Below are 23,781 nucleotides of genomic sequence, written 5' to 3' on the forward strand. Positions count from 1 at the left end.
CAACTTAAAGACATTTGGTATGGTTTTAACCACCTGTTTTTTTATCAAATTCGCAATACTTCTGTGAGAATTGCTTTTAGATTCAGTTGGTAGAGCTACAGTAGTTCAGAAAATTTTGTGTCTATAACGAAAACAGGCTGACAGCTTGCAGTCACAGATGGAATCCTTTTTAATGAATAAAATCTGGTATAATATATATTTAGCTTACAGAAGGGCTGGGAAATCAGAATCTCTTTATCAGTGACGTTGACTAGAAACCAATCAGGTCTTTGTCCTATGTCATTGGGAAGAGATAATAACCCACAGTAAGATTGGTTTCTTTTTGGTGGGCTGCTCAGCTTTAGTTATTGATGTTTTTAACAAAGTTTTTTGTTAGAAAAAAAAAACAATAATTGGAATATATTTTACAAGAAGCAACTATGCCAGTCTTTTCTACTTCAAACTTTCATGTGTAATTCAATGTGTTATTTCTTTGTAATTATTTGTCAAATTTACCAGCAATTTGTGTGAAAATGTTTCAATGCAAATCCTACACTGCTTTATTTTGGCTGAACTACAAAAATAGAGCAAAAAGAAAAAATAGTGTCAATTTAGATTTTTATGTTGAAATAATTCTTTCTAGAATCAGTGACTACATGGACCTGACACCTGTCGACATCGTAGGGAAGAGATGTTATCACTTCATTCACGCAGAGGACGTGGAAGGCATTCGGCAAAGCCATTTAGACCGTGAGTATCTGCTCCGAAATCCATCAAATTAATCTGTGTGCAGCCTCCCAACAGTGCCAAAAACTAGAGGATGGTTGTTAAAGAGCAAGATTCAGTGTCCTTACATGCTTTAGCGGGACTCATTGATCATTGGTCAGTGACATCCTGAGAGCACACTGTGTTACGTGCCAAAGCTGGTGTAATGTGCTCGCTGTAGCACTTCAGTGTAATGGGACAGCAGTGTGACAGGCAAGATTATCCATGCTAGCACTTCTTCTCATAACTGTCCATGAAGAACCACTTCCCTCTGCCAGATGGATAGGCAAGCACACGTCCTCCAAACAAGCCTTGTATCGCTTGCGAGGCACAGAATCTCTTTTCGTTTGACAGTCTTACACATTTCACTCCTCTTTTCAGGTTAAGTTGCTCCTCTCAATGTACAGGAACCACATTTCAAGTGCATTTTTATGTCATGTAGTATTCATCCTGGCCGATCCACCGCTGCATAGCCTTTTGAAGGTTCCTCAACCTTTTGCACGCTCTGCTTTTATTGTGCGCGGCAGGAGGGCCACTGACCATCTAGAGGAACGTTCATGCTTTTTAAATATCCTAAATCATCTGTTAAGTGTGTTTTGGCAGCACACCTTTCCCGCTCCCCTCCACCATGATGGCAGAAATTCAAAACGTCATTGAGAGCAGCGTACCGTTTCATACAGTAGATGTGTGTGCTGCTCTACAGCAGGCAGGTTGCCATTATTTAAGTAGTGAGGGTTGAGGCACTGGAAGAGGAGGAGGAGGGGGATAAATCCCTCGTTTTATTAGGTGTTTGCAGAGGAGGGCGGGTGTCCTTGGGGCTGGCGAGGGAATTTGGAGCTGTCTGATTAGATATTGGGAGTTCAACTGAATTAGAGCGCAATTACCACTGTATTGCACTGTCCCTTTGCCTTAAAAAGCCACCAGATTGGGTCCATTAGACCTTGATTTGAAACCCGGCGGAGGCATAGGAGAGAGGACCGAAGCCCTGGATTGCACTGATAGCGGAGAGAGAGAAAGAGATGGTGTGAAAGGAGAGAGAGGGATAGACACAAAGAGAGAACTGCACATTTCTAACCATCCATTACGCATTAGCGTGGCGGCAATCAACATAAATCTAGCCGCACTGCAAATGGGTGGCCATGTCATTACTATAGAGAGTGGATAGGGTTTCTGTTCCTGCATTTTACTTTGTACGTTCATAGTCTGATAAAATGTGGTTAGCTGGCTTAAACAGTCTTTGGAAATGTTGCTGCTAGAGCTGTAATAATAATTCAAAGAAGTTGAACTACAGTTAAGCAATGCTTTTTAAAAACTGTTAAAGCTGCAATGCAAGATACTAAAAGAAAGTAGCTAATGACAGTGAATCTATATTTATGAGGCCATGCATCATACACTGATTATGCTGAATAGCCCACCAACATTTTTAAGGTAATGTAAATGCATAAAGGTTTCTAAAACTAATTTCAGATTTAATGTAAACTCTGTTACTTTGGTTAAAGTAATCCTAACAAAGCTAAATGCATTATAATGCATTATAAAGCCAGATCTTCAGGTGTCTGTATGAACATGTGCGTGTGACTAAGGAACAATCACACCGATCTCCCGCTGATTGTTCATCAGACACTGATATCAGATCACACAGGGCCATCAGATTGGTTAGAGCCTGGGACAAGAGGGATGATGTCAGTCTGGTCAAATCTCTCTGCTTCAGATGCAGTGATGTGTGCATGCAGAAGACGTCCCTTTGGCTTGAGTGCATGTAGTGTTCTTTATGAGTTGCGATGAGTGATATATCACAGATGTGTGCTGCAGAGATCATAGGCCACAGCTTGTGCGTTCAGGGGCCTGATAAAGCATTTAAAGCTGATCTGTTTAAATTGAGCACCTTGACCCAGGGTTGCTTCAAGAGTTGTTTATGGCACTTTACAATATGGGTAGTTCAGACTAGATTCTGGTCTTTAAAGTTGAAAAATGCTGATAGACAGAATAATTGTTAATTGATCATAATGTTAATTTAGTTCATATTGCTGTTGGTGCTTTTTCAATAAAAACATTAAGACACTGGTTTTTAACTACGGTACTGTAAAATCTCTATAATGTGCTGTCTCTTGTGGCCTTTTTGTTTAACTACTTTTAGGGCATACAAAAAAATTAACTTTACTTCTTGTCTATATATCTCTCTGTATAAAAAAAAACAGCTCTGGTTAGCCAAAGGAAAATTAGAAAGCCAACTGTTGGTGCTCATGAACCATTTGAGAGCAGGTGTTTTATATGGGCAGAAATGCATTGTGACAGCTCTGACCTCACCTGTGTCAGCTTCCGAACAGGACCAACACGGTTTAAATTAATAAAAGACACTATGTTACACGACTATGTATAATACTCACTGCATAAATGCTCCGCGGGGGTGTGTGTGTGTGTGTGTGTGTATGTGCTTTTACCAGCTGAGCAAGAGAGTGAGAGAGAGACAGAGGTGGGAAACGATGGCTCACAGAAGTGTGGAGAAACCCCAGGAGACTGAAGCTCTGTGCCTGAAGGCAGACTACAAGAGCTGGTCTCTGAAGAGTAGTTCAAACTGACTTTAATGAAAAACTCCCTTCACTCCTTATTGTGCTTGAAGATAGACTCCACAGCTGCGGAAAAATACACCTGCTCTAACACCCATCGCATGACAGTGTTTCTTCAGGTTTCTTCCTTAATGTATTCATAGTAAATATAAAATAGATGTTTCTCATTTTGATTGGTTTTTAGCTGTTTGCACCAGTGAAGCCAACCAGCTCTAACTAGTTTTACTTCAGCCGCAACAGCTTTTAGATCAGCTAAACAACTTCTCAAGCAGTTTGGATTAGCACATGGCCGTAAACAGCCAGCTTTGACCTGCTAGAAACTGGTTTTATCTGGATGTTACAACACAAAGACATCTTTATAACCAACAGATGATTGCATCCTTGCTTGCAGTTATTCCAAAACACCTTGCAACTGTGATGATGCTTTGAAAACAATGAACGTAGATGTAATTTCACTTCTCAAGGCATCTCTAAATGGCCAACACGTTTACTCCTCTGCTGGTGAAGTTTCCCCATTAGATCCAAAGAATACAAGTTAAAAATCTCCAATTCACTTGTCCGGCCAAACCCTGCCCATGTGCCGCAGATCTGCATGTCTGCTCTCTCTTTCATAAAAGGCTTGTCTTTACAATAAAACCCCAGTGGACTGCAAGGATTTTTCCATAAAGCAATTTCACGGGTGTAAATTACTTACTTTTATATGACAGTGACACCCTCCACCCCTCCTGCTGGAAGTGAGGCCACGCTGGGTAAAGGGTATCTGAAAGGTAGCTGCTATTATGGAAGGGATCCAAGTGATTTAACAGAACTGAAGGACAGAGGCCCTGGTGCAGAGAGAGAGCGAGAGAGATAGAATGAGAATGAACATAGTAGAGAGGGAGAGAGACAGAGAGAGTGAGTGACCATCCTGCAGGCTTGCCCGAGGCTCCAGGAGAAAGCAGGCAGATTAAAGAGGCCGTATTCCTTTTAAAGCCTCCAAAAGCAGCCAAGGACTCCTGCAACGGAAAATAAAAAGAAGGATACAGAAAGAGAGGGAGAAAAGGGGGTGGCTTCATTACCACTAAATCAATAACTCAAGCAGGCCCTGATTGATTTAATGGCAGTGTAACTGAAAGGGGGTTAAAAAAAGCCTCACCTGTACAGACGTGGTGCCAGGCGGAGCCGAGGGGGCCAGCACTTCAAATGCAATGCAGATGAGATCAGCTCATCAGGTTTAAAGGCACAGGGAAAAATGTCTTAGAACTTTTAGACAGTATTGAGGGGTTTTAAAGGGACCACTCGGACTCGCATGTTCACAAATAGAGGGGAAGAATCACTCTGTATGTACAACAAGATTTAATATACTGAAGCTGTACAATACTTTGATTCAGTTTCAATTTAATGTGCATTATTGGCACAACAAATAGCTCTGCATTTTGTATCGCCAAAGCAAGAATGAAAATGGTGCTGGATATCTATTTATCTGCTTATCACTGGGAGATTTTAAACCATTTCAAACGCATATGTTAAAACATTCTCCTCTGGTCTTACTTATATATTTTTTGGAATCAGTTTTGTCATTTCATTTTTTCTAGCACTTTTGCTTAGATGCAGTCCATGTATATTGAACCTCTCCGTAGACTCTCAGTAGCATGTAAACTTTGTTGAAGAGAGTGAAGGTGAGTCAAGGGTATGCCCACTGGCCACGGCGAAACAAGTCAGATAAACAACTCTTGGCTTCTTGTCTCAATTTTCTGGAGTTAGAGCTTAAAACACATTTATTGGTACAGAAACTAAAGTCAATTATCGGAGCCTTTGGGACGGCTTCTTAAACAATGCTATTAGTCTGTAATGATTTTAATTACTAGACTTATTTTTTTATAAATCATCTTTCTCAATGGACTCTTTTTACGGAAAGGGCTATTTGTAGCTGTAATCAAACCCAGAATCTGAATTTACTACCATGCTTGGATTCTGACTGTTTCTGTTTTGCAGAACAATGATTAATGCAAATTCATATTATTTGAGATAGCCATTTAGCGCTTAATTTAGCCAAAATTATGGCAAGTGCCACAGTGTCTTCACATGAGTAGCCTCAGACAAGGACACGATTACAGCGCCCTTAGCAAATAGTCACAGCACCCTCTTCTGGGGGCCTTTGAGATTAGGAGTGTTCAAGATGGTAATAGAGTATCTCTTTCAATTGAAATTATGGATTTTTATCATTTTTTTACACACTGTTATTTGTTATTGTTGTTATTAAACCTGAGTATATTTTACATTTGTTCACTTTATCTCCTTTTTTCTTCCACCTCCTTCCCTTTCTTTTATTCTATCCTCTTTTTAATAGTGATGAATAAAGGTCAGTGTGTGACAAAGTATTACCGCTGGATTCAGAAGAATGGAGGCTATATCTGGATCCAGTCCAGTGCCACTATTGCAATCAACGCCAAGAATGGCAATGAAAAAAACATCATCTGGGTCAACTACGTACTCAGGTAAATGAGTCTTTTACTTTGATGAAATTGCCATCTTTATATTTCATTTCTTTCCGTCCCGCACTGTGACAAGATTAACATATCTGAGAGAGTTAATAATAGTCGGTTCCTCTTGATGGATGATAAAGGCCAAACACACTGATTTTCTCAAACTGCGGTGCGATTTCTTACTGCTTTGGGTCTGAGTTTGGGCTTAGAGATTATTACAATGCTCTGTGGTTTGGGCCGCAGTGAATCAATCAGGATGTCTGGAGCATTCTAGAGAAGAGCATGAAAGACGTTTCACACGGCTGTGAATGTTTCTCAGCAGCAAAAGTGAATGACTTGTACCTTCTAAACATGTCTTTTTTTTGTTGGTTTCTTTTTTAATGGGCAGTAATCCAGAGTACAAAGATACACCCATGGATATCGCACAGCTGCCTAACCTGCCAGAGAAAGCATCAGAGTCCTCAGAAACATCTGATTCTGAATCCGACTCCAAGGAGAACTCTGGTAGAGTATCACTCCTCATTTTATTTCATTGCAATATGCCCCAAAACAGTACAGAATAAGTAGAAGGTTGTTGGTTTAATCATTACTATGCCCTTAAGCAGGACACTTAAAGCCATTTCTTCTTGCTCCAACTTTGCTATCCCTGTTCATGGAACCGTTTCTGGTGATATTAGATTCTTTACAAACCAGTAGTATTGTTAAGTAACTAGGGATGTAATGATTCACTCAACTCATGATTAGATTCGATTCACGATTTTGAAAAGGTGTTGTTTTATTAGGCTATTGCTGCATGTTTCTTTGTCAATTTTAAATAAAATAAAAAAAAAATAGAAATTTTAAAAAACAAACCCTAAATCAAACAAGGGCTCTTACTGTGAAAATTATCTTCATTTCAATAATTACTGGAAATTATGTAGGACAAGGAAATGTGGTGCTTCGATATGTCCCTAAAACTGGTGTAAATAGTCAATTGAAACTCCACAGCCATTTGGAGATATTAATTATACATTCCAAAAGAAGATGAAGTGAAATTCCATAGTGGAGGCTGTGAGTGAACAAGGCCGGCAGACAGTCCGGGGAAAGTGCCAACATATTGGCCCCTGGGCATCTCTGCCTGCCGAGTCTTTTGCCAGCCTTCATCACAAAGGTTACAGACTTTGCCAGCTGCAGCTGGACCAAACCATGCCCTCTTCTCCTCTCACACTCCCTACCTATCTCTACACCCCTCCTTCTCCTTCTGTCTTTCTCTCTCTCTCCCTGTGTTTCTCTTCCAATGCAGACATGTTTTTCCTAAGGCCAGAATTTCCAAATCCCTGTGAGAGATATTTGCCTCACAGTTTAGTTTTTCCCCCTTAGTTCTAAATTCATTTACTTTCAAAAGAAAGCATTTCGATGTATTAATGATTTCTGATACATAGATTGAGCTCGTCTAGTTCTTAATAACCCAGCTACCAAAGACACTTGTTTTGAACAGAATTTGTGTTGTTTATGACCAAACTAATGATCAACAATACATCACATCATGAATAATTCACCGGTGGCTAATGCTGGTGCCAAAAATATCATAAACATCAAAGTTTATGTTCCCAGTGTAATTGTTTCCTGTACTTAAAGGTGCAATAGGTGTTTGTCTTTAGAAACATTTTTTGTTATGCTGGTTAAAAGTCTTCACATCCTGATAGAAATCATTGAAGAGTAACTAAACCCTAAACCAACTTTTTTTAGTTAATGATCTGTAATAATGGGGCTTTATTAGTGCTGTTCATTGATTCGAGTAACTTTTTTGACATTTGAGTATAAAGTGTTTAATTCTACAATATATGGTGTAAAAACGTCTGAGTGCTGCCCTCTTCAGGTTGAACGGTGGCTACTGCAGTTGTTTTTTCCTATTGGATGTCGTGGTGGCAAGTGACGTAAGCGGTGACAGGTGACGTAAGCAGTTTCCAGCTCACCACGCCCCTTGGTACGAGCTACCACGCCCTTGGCAGTATAAAACCATCTTGTTCCGTCAAAATTACTGTAGTGAGTCAGGAGTAGGAATTGCAAGTATTGAAAACTACCAGGATAGACTATTATAGCATCTATTTAGCATAGCATTTATATAGTTATTAAGATTAGTTCATGTAGCCTATGTAGTTAATTAGTTAATTAGCATAGCTGTTAGTGTAACGTTAGTATTGTTAGAAGCATAGTCAGTTAGTAGCATAGTATTGCATCAGTTAGGATAGCTTCAAATTGGCGTAGATTTATCTGTATTTAGAACAGTGTTCAGGATGGTATGTAGGTATAGTGTTGCTGGTTGCGACAGCACTGCTGGACTGCATAGTTTCCCAGCAGACTTTAAAATTAGGCGCCAGTGGTTGCATGCACTTGGCCTGGAAGACCGCGAGTTCCCGCCTAGAGCTGGAATGTGCAAACTGCATTTTACGCGGGATTGCTTCTCCAATGCAGTGGAGGTGGAAAGGTGAAGGTGCGGGAGAAAAGTCCTCTACTTCAAATGAATGCTTCGTTGCAAAGCTGCTTACGTAACTACAGTCACTCTCCACTCTCCATCGCCCTCGGTTCATCCCCTCTATCTCCGCTGTGCTCTGCCCACTTTTCAGCATTTTTCAAATATTGCCAGTGGGTGGAGTCAGGCTCTGACCAGGGGTTTAGTTACCCTTTAATATATATATATATTATTTATTATTTTATTATTATTATTATTATTTTATTTTATAATATATTTAATATTTATATTTATTTATATATTCTGTGGAAGGCGTAGTACCAAGAAATGTTGGCTTTGGATGGCGATTTGCAGGGAGGGTGGGACGTTTGCTTTCAGTGCTATCAGACTAAAGTTAGCATTTTGCGAGATCTCCTACTGCGCCTTTAAGAGGTGTAATATAAATCCAACAATTCTCAGCAATTTTTTGAGAATTAGGCATATGCAATATTGGACCCACCGGTGGGTCCCCAGAGTTGATGTGGTTAAGGGGAAGTTCTGGGGAAGTTGTGTCCTAGTGGTTAGAGAGTTTGACTCCTAACCCTAGGGTTGTGGGATCGAGTCTTGTGCCAGCAATACCACGACTTAGGTGCCCTTGAGCAAGGCACTGAACCCCAAACTGCTCCCTGGGCGCCGCAGCATAAATGGCTGCCCACTGCTCCGGGTGTGTGTTCACGGTTTGTGTGTGTTCACTGCTGTGTGTGTGCACTTTGGATGGGATAAATGCAGAGTACGAATTCTGAGTATGGGTCACCATACTTGGCTGACTGTTACTTCACTTAACATAAAACCCTTGATAATGTTTAGTGAACTATGTTTCATGTGTGAAAAACCTTGCTTTGTCAAATAAATTATGGCATTGTGTTGTGTATGGAAACCTGTCCACTAAACTTTTTTCTTTCTTGCAGAAGACAATGAAAACTTCAAGACAGATGGAAAAGGGAATCAGTCTTCTGAGAACAGTGAAGATCCAGAGTCGAACAGTAAGAAACAGATGGGCCAGCCGCCAGAGCAAGAGATGAGACGACAGGAGGAAGGAGACAGTTCCAGCAATCCAGAAAGTCAGGACAGTGATGATAGTCTGGAACCTTCTGACTGTGAAACTGACAACAAGGAGGGCCGCCTGGGTGGTTTACACATAAAGGTGGAGTGTTATGGTGATGGTGAGGTGGAGGAGCTACAGGACTCGCCCTCCTCTTGCTCCTCCTTCTCCTCCTCAGAAGAGGATGAGGTGGAAGATATTGTGAAGGACTGCAACAGTGGAGGAGAGCTGAGCGGACCAGCAATGAGTAAACACCAGAAGAGAAAGAAGAGGAGAAAAAAGCAGAAATGGGATGGAAGTCGACAACGTCTCCGTCTTTCTCCCTCGGCGGCTGCTACCCCCAGCCCTGGCAGCCTGAACCCCACCCTTGGAGACCAGCCTCCCCTCCTGCTTCCACCCTCCCCAACCAATTCCTCTGTGCTGAAGATCAAGACTGAGATGTCAGAACCTATAAACTTTGACAACGACAGCAGCATCTGGAACTACCCACCCAACCGAGAGATCTCCTGCAACGAGTCTCCCTACAGCATGACAAAAACCCACAACACCTTCCCTTCTCCTCCACACGCTGGCCTGCAGGTGTCCATCCCAGACTCAGTCCTTACTCCACCTGGTGCCGAGGGTGGAGGAGGCGACAGAAAGCCCAACTTCAATGGCAACAGTAGCAGCGGCAACAATAACAGTGCCCCCACCTCTGTGTCCAGCGCAACTCCGGGCAGCTTGGTTCCTCCTTCCAGTTCCACTACTGCTGACCCGCTCTCCCCACCTCTGTCAGCCTCGCCTCGGGACAAGCAGCAGGGTACACCCACCTCCTCTGGTTCCCTGCTCTACACCAGTGACCTGGAAGCCCTGCAGAGGTTACAAGCGGGGAACGTGGTACTTCCATTGGTGCACAGAGTCACAGGCACGCTTGCTGCCACCAGCACAGCTTCCCCGCGAGTCTACACCACTGGAACGATCCGATATGCCCCAGCAGACGTCAACCTGGCCATGCAGGGCAACATCTTGCCAAATGCTCACAGTGCTGTGAACTTCGTGGATGGGCCCGGCTTCGGCATAGACCCTAAGACACCCATGGAGATGCTGTACCATCATGTGCACCGGCTCAACATGTCCACCCCCTTTGGGGGTGCGGTCAGCGGAGCCGGGCTCACACAGATGCCAACTGCAAATGTCTTCACCACAGCAGAGGGACTTTTCTCCACGCTTCCGTTTCCAATCTACAGCAATGGCATCCACAACACACAGACTCTGGAGCGCAAGGAGGATTGAAGCAAAACATTGAGACCATATTACTGTGTTCAACTGTGTTAAAAAGACTTCTGAGGCAAAAGACTGTGTATCAAAGTTGGGGAAAAGTGAGATGTTCTAGCACTTTGAATTTTGAGCAATTGGGCTTGTGTAACTGAAGTGAATGGGTTTTTCTTCCTGTGTCTTTCTATCTCTTCGAATTTCTCTTTCTTCTTTCTGGCCTCCTTACACAAGTTCTTGATGACGGTTTCTCTAAACAGACTAAACAGACTTATCTCTATTGTAAAGAGTTCCTTCTGAGCCACAGGGAATTCATAGCACTGTAGCGTATGTTTTCTCTGTGGTAAAATATTTGTCCAGAGTATGTAGCATCCTCATTCGGATGTCTTAAAGGTATTAGAAAAAGAAAACTGACAAGAAAAGAAACTGTTTATGTTTCTAAAGGTATCTTGGTGTAATTGAGATTGAAGCTGACAAAAGGATGTTACTCTATTTGATGTAGTTCAAAGGGTTTTGCGGTTCTTTCTAAAGGGGGAATAGTATTTTAGAAATAATGCTTTTTCTTAGTTTTTTTGTTTTTGTTTTTTATAGCTCAACTTAACTGGCAAATCATGCATTTTAAAAAAGCAATTTTAGCCGGATATTGACCTGTGAATAGAATGTTACTATAAAATCCCAGGACATGGAACAGGTCAGTGTGAGATTTTTCCAGTTCTATCTTCTGTTTGCAGATCCATGGTGCTATCATTGAGTTAACCTTATTCAGCTGGCTGATGTAGGTACTGTTCCGGAACTCCAGACAAATGGCAGTTTTAGATCTTTTCAACAGAAAAGTCAAACCTCTAACAGATTATTATTATTATTTTGTTTTTTGTTTATTATGTTCATCACTTACACGTGAGCACAGGAGAGTATTTTAGCTCAATCTGATTGAGTCTATAGAGGGATACAGAAAAGTTGTTTGTTTGTTTGTTTTTTACATAGTCTTTTTTTTTTTATCTCTCAGTGCAACTGAGGCTAATTTTGCATCATAAACTTGAAGATGAATGTTAAACTCCAAACAGTCTTTGGTGAGAGCTATGATGAATTGTTTTGGGGATTTTTGGCTTAATTGTTTACACTCCCTCTTTAGCTTACAAGCCTGGTGTCCTTTCCCGAAATCAATCCCGCTTCATCCCTTACCCCTTAACTCTCTCTGAAAATCACATATCAAATGGAGATTGTAATAAGGACATGCATTTTCAATCAAAAAAATGTGTTTTGAAATCCACATTCCTAATTTTTATCCACTGTTGCCAAAAAAACTTTACTCCCACAGTTTGGTGTTAAAACACTGTGATTTGATGTTTTAAAAAAAAAACACTAAAGTAATAAAACGGAAGAAAACTGTCACTTCATCTTTTGGCAGCCATCCATCAAGTCATCTATTATGCAGCGTGATAACCGTAAACTTGTACAATGTGTAAGTGTCATTGGCTGTCAGTCTCCATAGCAATTTAAGTGTGTGTTACTATATGCAGTATATACTGAGCTAATGTAGCTGTTTTGTCCTTTGTCCTCTCTGTGCTAGTCCGGGCTTTGACAGGGGAAACATTCTTTCTCCTAGCCCCCTTGCAGTCTTAGTGAACCAGTGGAGGTTAGTGGATTTTGTGTGGTGGCCTTCCAATGTAGTGTCACCTTTTTTGCTGCTTCCTTTTTGTATGTATTACTTTTTTCTGTTTCTGCTATTGCTTTGCTGTCGTGTAGTCTACAGACCTCTCTCTCTTCTCAGAGATAAAAGACTCTAAACTAGCTCAAAGGTTTAAGGAGCCATTTTTTTGCCACCGAGGAATTCTGGGATTGCAGTTTCCAACTCAAACGTGCTGAGGAATAAAAAAAAAACGGAAGTAGCATTTAGTAGACTGGAACCTTAAAAGCCTCAGATGTGAAACATTCCCAGAGTCCCTTATGCTTGTCTTGTGCATTGGGTGTATTTCATTGGTTTCCACCAAACCTGTTGACTTCAAGGACCCTGCAACTCACAAAAAAAAAAAAAAAAGAGATGATGTTAGTATTTCAGGACAATAAAAAGTTTTAACGATTTCTAAAGAGATGAAAAAAAAATATTTCGCACTATAAAATCTATTTTTATAGGTGTTTTGGAAATGCATGTTTACTAAGTTGATTGTTTGGTTTACTTGATTTTGTTCTGTCCAGCGGCTTTGTCAATGTTTAGTGTTTTTTAGTCTGTCCAGCAAAGGGAATGGGGGGCCTTCGTCTTTTTACCTGAATCAGGCTTTCCCCCGAAATCAGGAAACTTGTGTCTGTGGTTTCTGTGAAGACGTGTTGTTACTCAAACCCAGGTCATGATATTAATGTTTTTAAAAATGACAATAATGGGACTGTTGGACCGGTTGCAGGAGAGCTTGGCGTCACCGCTGCAGGTTAACAGGATCCTAGATTTTAGCATTTTGTACGTAGAGCAGAAGCGGTCGGGACGGGGTTTGGGGGCAGCTCCAAAAACAGACACTGTGGACCAGGAAATACACCCATATGTTACTAACAGAACAGCCGGGCGAGCTGTTTCAATGTATCTGTGTTGTGTCAAAATGATTGCTGGTGATTTAATCTTAAACTAATCTCAGCTGCTGTCAGATAAATAGTGTTTAAAATTACAATATGAGAAATCACTTCATTACCTGTGAAGACTGTGTCTGTGTTTTTAACTATTTCTTGTACAATTATAAAGATTCTTTTATGAGGAGCTTGGTGCCAAGTAGAAGAATTTGGGAGAAAGGGGATTCTCTAAGTATCAGTGTTAACAGTGTTATAAATTCTAAGTACAAACAAATTAAAATATTAAACAGAGAAAACTATGGTACATTTTGATTTTGTTTTTTGTTTTCGGAGAAAAAAAAGACAAAAAACAACTAACTGAAGCTAACTTTGAGTGCCTGGCTTATTTTTTTGGAAACACTTTTTTTTTTTGTCATTTACCATGAATAATGCTGCAATTCAAAAATGTACATACTTCATTTTACAACAGGGTTATTTTATACTTTTGTAGGTTTTTCATCAGTTAAAGCGACATGTCATACATGGTTGTCTTTCTGTAACAGTTTTTTTTTACCATCTTACAGGTGCCATATTCATAATAAACTTTTCTTGGATTTGTTACTATCTGGCATCATTTCTTTTACATTCTGTTCATCATAAGTGAATGCCAAACATCAGTGATTATTCTTTGTGTTTCTACCCTCCTGCTTCTTTATGTTTGTTCTTTCCCTCTTAAGTTTTTCTCCCGATCTTTAGTTTTGGTCGACATAGCCTCTTTTTTTTACCTACAGGTTTCAGGTAAGGGAATATCAAAATATTCCCATGTAGCCCTGCTGACTTTTGCTTCCACATACAATGAATGGCAATCCAGTGCATTTGTACCAGGGCCTTTATTTTTGACATCTGTTAGCAGTGGCTGAGTGAATCTCCTATACATTGGACAGAATCTCACGGGAATTTCTTTTTTTTTTCACCTCATGGTATACTCACCAGGTTTTCAATTAGCAGGAATATTTCAATCTGTGTCTTCTATTATACTGATCTCACTGTAACTTCCTACGGCAAAGCTAAATAAAAGGGAAAAAATGCTTCCTTTTAAAAGTGTTTTACTTAAGATATTTTTAACAATGTCATGGTCTTGCTCTGCGAAAAAAAAAAATATTAAATTGCTCAGAGGTTGTTGAAATAATTTCTGCTACCCAGTTTACTTTCAAAATGTGATGCATTTCAGAGTGAAACAATATATTCAGGAAGAAAAATGCTTGTACTTGGTGAAGGGATTTGATTTAATCCATTGGGAATTGATAAATGCAAAGTGGTCCATGTTATAGACGTATTTGTTTAGAATAACATGCACCAATAAATAAATAAGTTCAGAAACACACATTAAGGAAGTCAATAGAGTTGATCTCATGTTGACTTCATGTTAACAGCTGTCTCAGAGAACACATAAGATTACTATTATGACTTATCCATATAACTTATCCATGTCAGAAAAATGCACTGCCACATTCACACTATTCCTCCAGCTCATAGCATGTATGCTGTGCTTGGTAACGTGTGCAATGTGCTAGAATTGTGCAACCATAATGAGGTCATGTGACAGCACTAATGTTTGAAACATTCACAGTGGAATAACAATGTTCAAAATATAGAGGTGTAGATAGTGGCGGCTCCAGACAATTTTGATTGGGGGGGCAATGGGGGTCTCATGAAAACCAACAAAAAATACAGTGGACACGGCTAATAACTGCATATTACTGCTACTAAACAACAAAAATTAAACAGCATATCAACTACTTTGTTTTTAATTAATCAATTGCAGTTTGCAAACAATATGCTCAAACTTTAAAGGGTTGGTTCACCCAAAAATTAAAATTATGTCATTTATGACTCACCCTCATGTCATCCAAACCAGTGAGACCTCTCGTGAACGAGTCAATCTTTCGTTCATTATCTGGCTCGGCTCGGTGTTCATCTTCAGTTCTCTCTTCACAGCAGTTCAGTCAGTGTACTGTTTGAGTAAATGAATTACTCCGGGATATTGGTTTGTTTGAACTCAGAGGGAGTGTCAGTCACGTTAAAAAAGTTAACAGCTTAAGTCATTTGTGGATTAATGCTTATTGGAGACGCGAACCGTTTAAAACGATTCAGTTCGATTTGGTGAACTGGTTCAAAAAGATCCGGTTACATCGAATGATTCGTCCGCGAACCGGATATGACAAACTGCTTTGTTTTGAACTATCTCACAACAGACACGGAAGAGAAGACAATGCTGAATAAAGTCGTAGTTTTTGCTATTTTTGGACCAAAATGTATTTTCGATGCTTCAAAAAATTTTAACTGACCCTCTGATGGACTACTTTGATGATGTTTTTCTTACCTTTCTGGACATGGACAGTATACCGTACACCAGTGTTGGGAAGGTTACTTTGGAAATGTAATAGGTTACAGATTACAAGTTACCCTGTTTAAAATTTAATAGTAGTGTAACTTTTTCAATTACTTTATTAAAGTAATGTAACTAATTACTTTTGAGTACTTTTTGATTACTTTTCTAAATATGTGAAAATTAAAGAATAATAAATAAAAGCATATACATCAACTTAAATACAGTTATCTTATAAGCATGTGATGTATTCTGTGTACTAAACTCCTGAAACATTGGTGTTTTTTTTAAACTGCTGTCTCTGTATATGATGATAGTTTTCTCAAAATAAGTAAAATGCACATGAAGTGACACAGAGCAGTTCTAGAAATTATGTTTATGTGCTCGTGTACTCCTATATTGAGGCGGCAGGGGTTGAAAACACTGCGAGCTTCAGTAGGCCTATGTGTAGTAAATGAAACCATGTCTTTGCCATTAATTTACAGGAGGGGCGGACTGGGAAAAAAAATCAGACTGGAAAATTCAAACTCATACAAACAAATTTATGGACAAAACTATTTTTTGTATGGACCTGACATAAAAAAGGTTTAAATCTTTTATTTGGGGACATGCAAAATAATTAAAAGTTCTCTCCTGAACTGCACCATTTTTCTCTTCCGTCTCTTTATTTTGCCCTGTTATCCATCTCTCTCATGACTTTAATCCTCAAGATTGAACAAAACTATACTTTACAATACAATACTCTACAATACTACAATATCTTTATAGAAAAATCCTAATACTGTACACGAGTCATGTTTTTCCCTTACAAAAAATTACCATGCTTTTATTAGCCTATATAAAAGTAAAATAACCTTGTTTTTTTTTTTGCAAATGGATTTGTATTTATTTTTAAATAACTCAATTTGTAAAATAATTTTACATTTTTGGTTATCACAGTTAAACAACCATTTTCTCTGGATTTATAGTTAAATATTCAAATGTTCATTTTCGTAAGGGTTGTGTTGTTGTCTGTCGTAGCTCCCCCTAAACCTATAAAAAAAAATCGGGATTTTTTTTCAGCTAAATTACTACTGTATCATTACAACAGATAATAATGATGTCCTTTATATAGTATTTTGATTGATGACTGATGAGCAACGTGCTGCTGCTTGATTAAATAAATAAAAAAACAAAGACAAAAAAGCATCTTTACAGATGAAACTGACCTGAAACCCTGAACAGGAGTTCTGCTTCTCTGCTCCAGCAGTCTATTCTCTCTGTCTCTCTCTCTCTCTCTCTCCCTCCCTCTCTCTCTCTCTCCCTCCCTCTCTCTCTCTCTCCCTCTCTCTCTCTCTCTCTCTCTCTCTCTCTCTCTCTCCCTCCCTCTCTCTCTCTCTCCCTCCCTCTCTCTCTCTCTCCCTCTCTCTCTCTCTCTCTCTCTCTCTCTCTCTCTCTCTCTCCCTCCCCCTCCCTCCCTCTCTCTCTCTCTCTCTCTCGCATTGATTACTCGGAGTCTGATCCAAACCGTTTGGTGGAGGCGCGGAGAGCGCGCGAGTCATGACTAACACTTCATGACTCATTAGAGATTTAATTATCAAATGGCGGATTCGCAAATGATCGCTTTAGTACATTCGGCAGGCAATTATACAATAATGATATTAAATAGCGGGCAAAATCGGCTGCGAGGTCATCGGGAATTGTCCCGGTTCTCCCGGTGTCCAGTCCGCGCCTGATTTCCACAGACACGCAGAATGTGCAAGTCATATTGCATTTTTGGGGCTTAATATTCACAGACACTAGTCCATGTCATGTTTTGATTCAAGTGTACTGACCTACTTTTGATTTAGTCATCCAAAATGTGGCATATTCCGTCCGTGTTAGGCATTCCGTTTTTATGACTGGATTCTACGAACCAGACTGTGTTTCCGCATCCCGGAAATAATTAGGGCATATGTCTCAGAATAGTCAGTGCAATTTGGGAAAGAAATCAGTTAAATCTGTATGTGGATGTGTGTAAATATTCAAATGTAATCCCCTTTGTAATCGTAAAAAATTTCATAAGTAACTGTAATTTAATTACTAATTTTTTCTTAGTAACTGTAACTAATTACAGTTACAATAATTTTGTAATTAAATTACGTAACGCCGTTACATGTAACTAGTTACTCCCCAACACTGCCGTACACACAGTTTCAATGGAGGGACTGAGAGCTCTCGGACTAAATCTAAAATATCTTAAACTGTGTTCCGAAGATAAACGGAGGTCTCACTGGTTTGGAACAACAAGAGGGTAAGTTATTAATGACAATTTTGCTATTTGGGTGAACTAAACCTTTAAGTGGTTAACTTTTTTAATGTGGCTGACACTCCCTCTGAGCAGGGCCGTGCAGAGACCTTTGGAGGGGCAGGTGCTCAAAGTATAAAAGGGGCACATGGAACAAGGCTTTAAATGGTGCTTTTCAAAATATCAATACAGCAATGTATTGAGCAGTTTTGAAAAAGAAACAATAGAAAAGACAATTTAAAGTTTAAAATAATAATAGCTCTGGGATTAGAAACTGAAATGTCCTAAATTGTCCCAACCTGATGGCTTTTTCTTCTCTGTTCTACAGAATAATTAAGAACAGCAGTTATAGTGAAAACTATAGAAAACATCTCCTCATTTGATCTATTACTTTCCACTTTCTGTCCATCTTATGAACAAGGCTCAATTTACTATTTCAGCATGAATCTATTATTTTAACCATCACTACTACTCTTGCACCTAATCAATAAGTCCACCTTTAATATTGATACAAAACATTAAAAAACTGATACACTGGAATATAGTGATTAATATTATTATTACTGTTGTAGTTGTATAAAGTTTAACACGTTTGCAATGTAAACAAATGACTGGCTACATTTGTTATTCATATCCTTCACAGTTTATTGACATTGATATTTTTACATTTATTTCCAGAGAGATATTATTGAGTTTACAGGCTAAAGTGGTCTTGCTGTTGTAAACACTGGTGCTATTGTAGAAGAAAAAATATATTTGCGTCATATTTAAAATATAATTATATTTTAATTCATTTCTGAATTGTTTTTATTTTTATAATTATAATTCAGAGAATGAGAAAATCTGAATAAGCCTTACCAGTGTTGTGATGATTATTTTTAAGGCACTCTACGTGTTAAAAATAAATAAGTACTGTAATATAATAAAAGTTTAGTCAAATAACATAAAAAAGACCAGACCCCTCGATGCCTGTGAAACTTTTCTGCCTCAAACAGCACGCTAGTGTTACTTCTACACTACAGGCTACACACAGCAATATTCAAGAGTTTCAAGAGTTTTATTTAAAACAAACCAAATTATATATAGCATACATAACCAGCAGTGAAATGTGAGTAAATATAATATAATATATAATATAATATAATATAATATAATATAATATAATATAATATAAACAACATATCTGCATTTTCTCACATCACATCGTTCTTGTAAAATAATAATAAGTAAATAAACATCAAAATCACTTCGCTGAGAATGAAATACCACTTACCAGCTGCCACGGTGTTGAAAATGTCCTCTAGCAATTAAAAAATGCGCTTGAGGAGTTAGGAATCGTCTCAGTCGGATGAGGTCCTCCGGTGAAAGGTCATCATGTTGGTCATTTTATTTATAAAATTATTATTAATAAATTGTACTAATATTATGATTGGGCGTGGGCAGGAATTCACAAAAGGGAATGTTATTACAAAAAAAATCGAGGAAATTTTGCTTTGACAAAAGGGGACTTAAGGGGCAAAGGAGCAGGTGCTCAAGTGAAAGTGAAAGTGAAGTGACATTCAGCCAAGTATGGCGACCCATACTCAGAATTTGTGCTCTGCATTTAACCCATCCGAAATGCACACACACAGAGCAGTGAACACACACACACACTGTGAGCACACACCCGGAGCAGTGGGCAGCCATTTATGCTGCGGCGCCCGGGGAGCAGTTGGGGGTTCGATGCCTTGCTCAAGGGCACCTAAGTCGTGGTATTGAGGGTGGAGAGAGCACTGTACATGCACTCCCCCCACCCACAATTCCTGCCGGCCCGGGACTCGAACTCACAACCTTTCGATTGGGAGTCCGACTCTCTAACCATTAGGCCACGACTTCCCCTAAAGTGAACCGGTTCTTTCGGACAGTTCGATCAAATAAACCAGTTGAAAAAAAAACGGTTCACCGGTTCTATGATTGCCCTTCGGTTTACCCGCGCTTATAACATTAGCACAGAATCAGTTCAGAATCAATCACCAAAAGAATCAGTTCGGTTCAGACGCTCTGTACGTGTCGGTCTGCTTCACACTGAATCACGCATGCGCAGTATCATCAGCTCCTCAGAAACGGTTCTCGGTTCAGTGTACGAATAAATGTCGAAATAATTATTATTTATTATTGTTCTGCGTAGTTTGAAGATAAACATTTTTTAATCTTTATCCCAGATATATATATATATCTAGACCCCCCCAAGACCCCCCTGGCGCCGCCGGTGTACAACCCGAATTCCGGAAAAGTTGGGACGTTTTTTAAATTTTAATAAAATGAAAACTAAAAGACTTTCAAATCACATGAGCCAATATTTTATTCACAATAGAACATAGATAACATAGCAAATGTTTAAACTTAGAAAGTTTACAATTTTATGCACAAAATGAGCTCATTTCAATTTTGATTTCTGCTACAGGTCTCAAAATAGTTGGGACGGGGCATGTTTACCATGGTGTAGCATCTCCTTTTCTTTTCAAAACAGTTTGAAGACGTCTGGGCATTGAGGCTATGAGTTGCTGGAGTTTTGCTGTTGGAATTTGGTCCCATTCTTGCCTTATATAGATTTCCAGCTGCTGAAGAGTTCGTGGTCGTCTTTGATGTATTTTTCGTTTAATGATGCGCCAAATGTTCTCTATAGGTGAAAGATCTGGACTGCAGGCAGGCCAGGTTAGCACCCGGACTCTTCTACGACGAAGCCATGCTGTTGTTATAGCTGCAGTATGTGGTTTTGCATTGTCCTGCTGAAATAAACAAGGCCTTCCCTGAAATAGACGTTGTTTGGAGGGAAGCATATGTTGCTCTAAAACCTTTATATACCTTTCAGCATTCACAGAGCCTTCCAAAACATGCAAGCTGCCCATACCGTATGCACTTATGCACCCCCATACCATCAGAGATGCTGGCTTTTGAACTGAACGCTGATAACATGCTGGAAGGTCTCCCTCCTCTTTAGCCCGGAGGACACGGCGTCCGTGATTTCCAACAAGAATGTCAAATTTGGACTCGTCTGACCATAAAACACTATTCCACTTTGAAATAGTCCATTTTAAATGAGCCTTGGCCCACAGGACATGACGGCGCTTCTGGACCATGTTCACATATGGCTTCCTTTTTGCATGATAGAGCTTTAGTTGGCATCTGCTGATGGCACGGCGGATTGTGTTTACCGACAGTGGTATCTGAAAGTATTCCTGGGCCCATTTAGTAATGTCATTGACACAATCATGCCGATGAGTGATGCAGTGTCGTCTGAGAGCCCGAAGACCACGGGCATCCAATAAAGGTCTCCTGCCTTGTCCCTTACGCACAGAGATTTCTCCAGTTTCTCTGAATCTTTTGATGATGTTATGCACTGTAGATGATGAGATTTGCAAAGCCTTTGCAATTTGACGTTGAGGAACATTGTTTTTAAAGTTTTCCACAATTTTTTTACGCAGTCTTTCACAGATTGGAGAGCCTCTGCCCATCTTTACTTCTGAGAGACTCTGCTTCTCTAAGACAAAGCTTTTATAGCTAATCATGTTACAGACCTGATATCAATTAACTTAATTAATCACTAGATGTTCTCCCAGCTGAATCTTTTCAAAACTGCTTGCTTTTTTAGCCATTTGTTGCCCCCGTGCCAACTTTTTTGAGACCTGTAGCAGGCCTTAAATTTTAAATGAGCTAATTAAGTGGATAAAAGTGTAAAATTTCTCAGTTTAAACATTTGCTACGTTATCTATGTTCCATTGTGAATAAAATATTGGCTCATGTGATTTGAAATTCCTTTAGTTTTCATTTTATTAAAATTTAAAAAACGTCCCAACTTTTCCGGAATTCGGGTTGTGTGTATGCCGCACAGTGTTCAGTATAGTGAGCTAGTTTTCCACTCCGAATACAGTTTTTGTTTAATTCTAAGTAACACTTTAACTTGTTCATCATTTTTCCTTCACTGTCTCCCTTACACCTTTCCTCTTTGCCCTGTTTTTCTCTCTTGTTCTCTCCCTTCTGCATATCTTTCTCAACTGACTTAATGCACTGAGGGGGAGGTCACCGCTGAAGCCCACTGAACAAATCCAACCAACTTTAAATATTTTACGCAATTTTAAATGAAGTCCTTGAATGATAGATCACAGGAGAGAGATAAAGAAAGAGAGAGGAGGGAGGAGGCGGAGGAGGTGAAAAAGCCCAAACCTGAATCCTCCCTAATGATTAGGAGCTGTCCATCTCCCCATACAGTCCTTATTTGAAATCAGAGTGTGTTTAAATAGCAAAGAGCCTCTCGTTAGGGCAGATACAGGTACATATATGAATATGAGATTTGAATTGTTTCACATCTATTGAGGTCTATTCATCAACTGTTCAAAGCTGTTTAACACCTGCGTTTGATCAAAGACAGGCACGTTTTATACACGAATAAAAAAAAACGACAGGCATGAATAAGACAGAGAGATAGATAGATAGATAGATAGATAGATAGATAGATAGATAGATAGATAGATAGATAGATAGATAGATAGATAGATAGATAGATAGATAGATAGATAGATAGATGTTTTTGTGTTATATTACTTTAGATGTGCGAGGGTACTTGCATACGAGATTTATGTATTTGAGGAGGCGTTTGATTTTTAATCAAATAATTAAATTAATGAAATCCACAGTAAGGCAAGGGTGACATCTAGAGGTCACAGTCAGTAATAACATCCGCGGAGCTCTTTTGTTTCAACAGGTATCTTCTAAGATTTCTAGTCTAAGTCTAAGATTTTCATAGACGCAATCACTTTTTTTATTTCCACCTAACAACTAAATGCAAATGTGGCAGGATAATGTTCACTTTACTGAATAAGTTTCATATTTTAAATGACTTTTATATTTAGGCATCCTTTCTCCTGTTTTACGTACAGTTTTCTACTGGGAAATTTAGCTAAAGCTGTAGTTATATTTGGCCTATTGGTTTCATAAAGACCTAATTTTATAGAAATCGTTTTTGCAGTTATCGAACCATTGTTAATTAGCTGCATGAATTAGTTGTGTAGTAATTACACCACAATTAAACTACGGTTATTGCAGAACTACGGTGGAAATATGAACGATTATAAATGTTTTCCTGAAAGTGTTTGTATATTTTCATTTATTTATTTATTTATTTTAAAAGATAACCATTAAGGATAGAGCAAAAAAAAAAACTAAAACAAATTATACCCAAAAAGAAACTGTGTATTTAGTTGTTTTGTCTGTATGCGTTAAAATGTGATAAAATTGGATACAATGGCTGGTAAACATCTACGCTAAATAAAACAGCACAATGAGGACACAGCGACACCTAGTGGTATATTATGGCCAAAGGAAAAATTTATTACTGAAGAAAAAAAACCGCAATATAAACAATGGGACAACTGAAAACATTTTAACACATTGTTTAATTTGGCCATTTCAAATAGTTGTAAATTTCGATTCGTGTACAGTACATGAACCAACCTGTTCACACGTTTCAATATTTTTCTCTAGAACAACTTTTGTTAAAGAAACATTTTAGAAACTCAAAATGTTATGAAACAGCTGTCAAATAATATTGATCCGAGGGTGTGGTTGAGCAGCATTGCTGACCTGCATGCAAGCTGATTCAGTTCTCTCATCAAACACTAACCCACGCAAGGACTGAACAAACAAAGCAATATCATCCGACCAAGTGCTTTTTAAAGGTTTGTGAACACAGTACAGAATGACTTTTATAAACACCTCTATCTGAAAGAGTCGTTCAAAAATAATAAAACCTCTGTATACATATATACACACACAACTTCAAGTCCACTGACAAGTTTCAAATTTCCTTTCTAATGAAGTGTTCATTAAACAAAGAATGATAAAATATGTGCCAAAACATACAAAACAGCAAAAAAACAGCATATAAAAGAAAATATTCATAATGCTTGACATATTTCAGAAAAAAATAGTGTTTTATTTATATATGCTTCTTATCTAGTCTTTTTACACATCTAGACAATATAGCTCTGAAAAG

At 38.9% G+C, this 23,781-nt stretch overlaps 1 protein-coding gene across 4 annotated transcripts in view; it reads left to right on the forward strand.

Annotated features, from left to right (window-relative positions):
• The window catches only part of LOC132111334 (neuronal PAS domain-containing protein 3-like), a 285,327-nt gene extending 273,794 nt beyond the window's left edge, over nucleotides 1-11,533 (forward strand). For 3 of the 4 annotated variants that reach the window (XM_059518543.1, XM_059518545.1, XM_059518546.1), the window contains 4 exons: nucleotides 623-729; nucleotides 5,641-5,788; nucleotides 6,165-6,280; nucleotides 9,176-11,533. In XM_059518543.1, coding sequence (XP_059374526.1) covers nucleotides 623-729; nucleotides 5,641-5,788; nucleotides 6,165-6,280; nucleotides 9,176-10,581 — 1,777 coding nt within the window. In that variant the 3' untranslated portion in view covers nucleotides 10,582-11,533. The remainder of the gene's footprint in view (nucleotides 1-622; nucleotides 730-5,640; nucleotides 5,789-6,164; nucleotides 6,281-9,175) is intronic. The other variant, XM_059518544.1, reaches the window with a different exon arrangement.
• Nucleotides 11,534-23,781: the final 12,248 nt, after the last annotated feature.

The sequence above is a fragment of the Carassius carassius genome, chromosome 31 (assembly GCF_963082965.1).
Source record: "Carassius carassius chromosome 31, fCarCar2.1, whole genome shotgun sequence".
Classification (NCBI taxonomy): domain Eukaryota; kingdom Metazoa; phylum Chordata; class Actinopteri; order Cypriniformes; family Cyprinidae; genus Carassius; species Carassius carassius.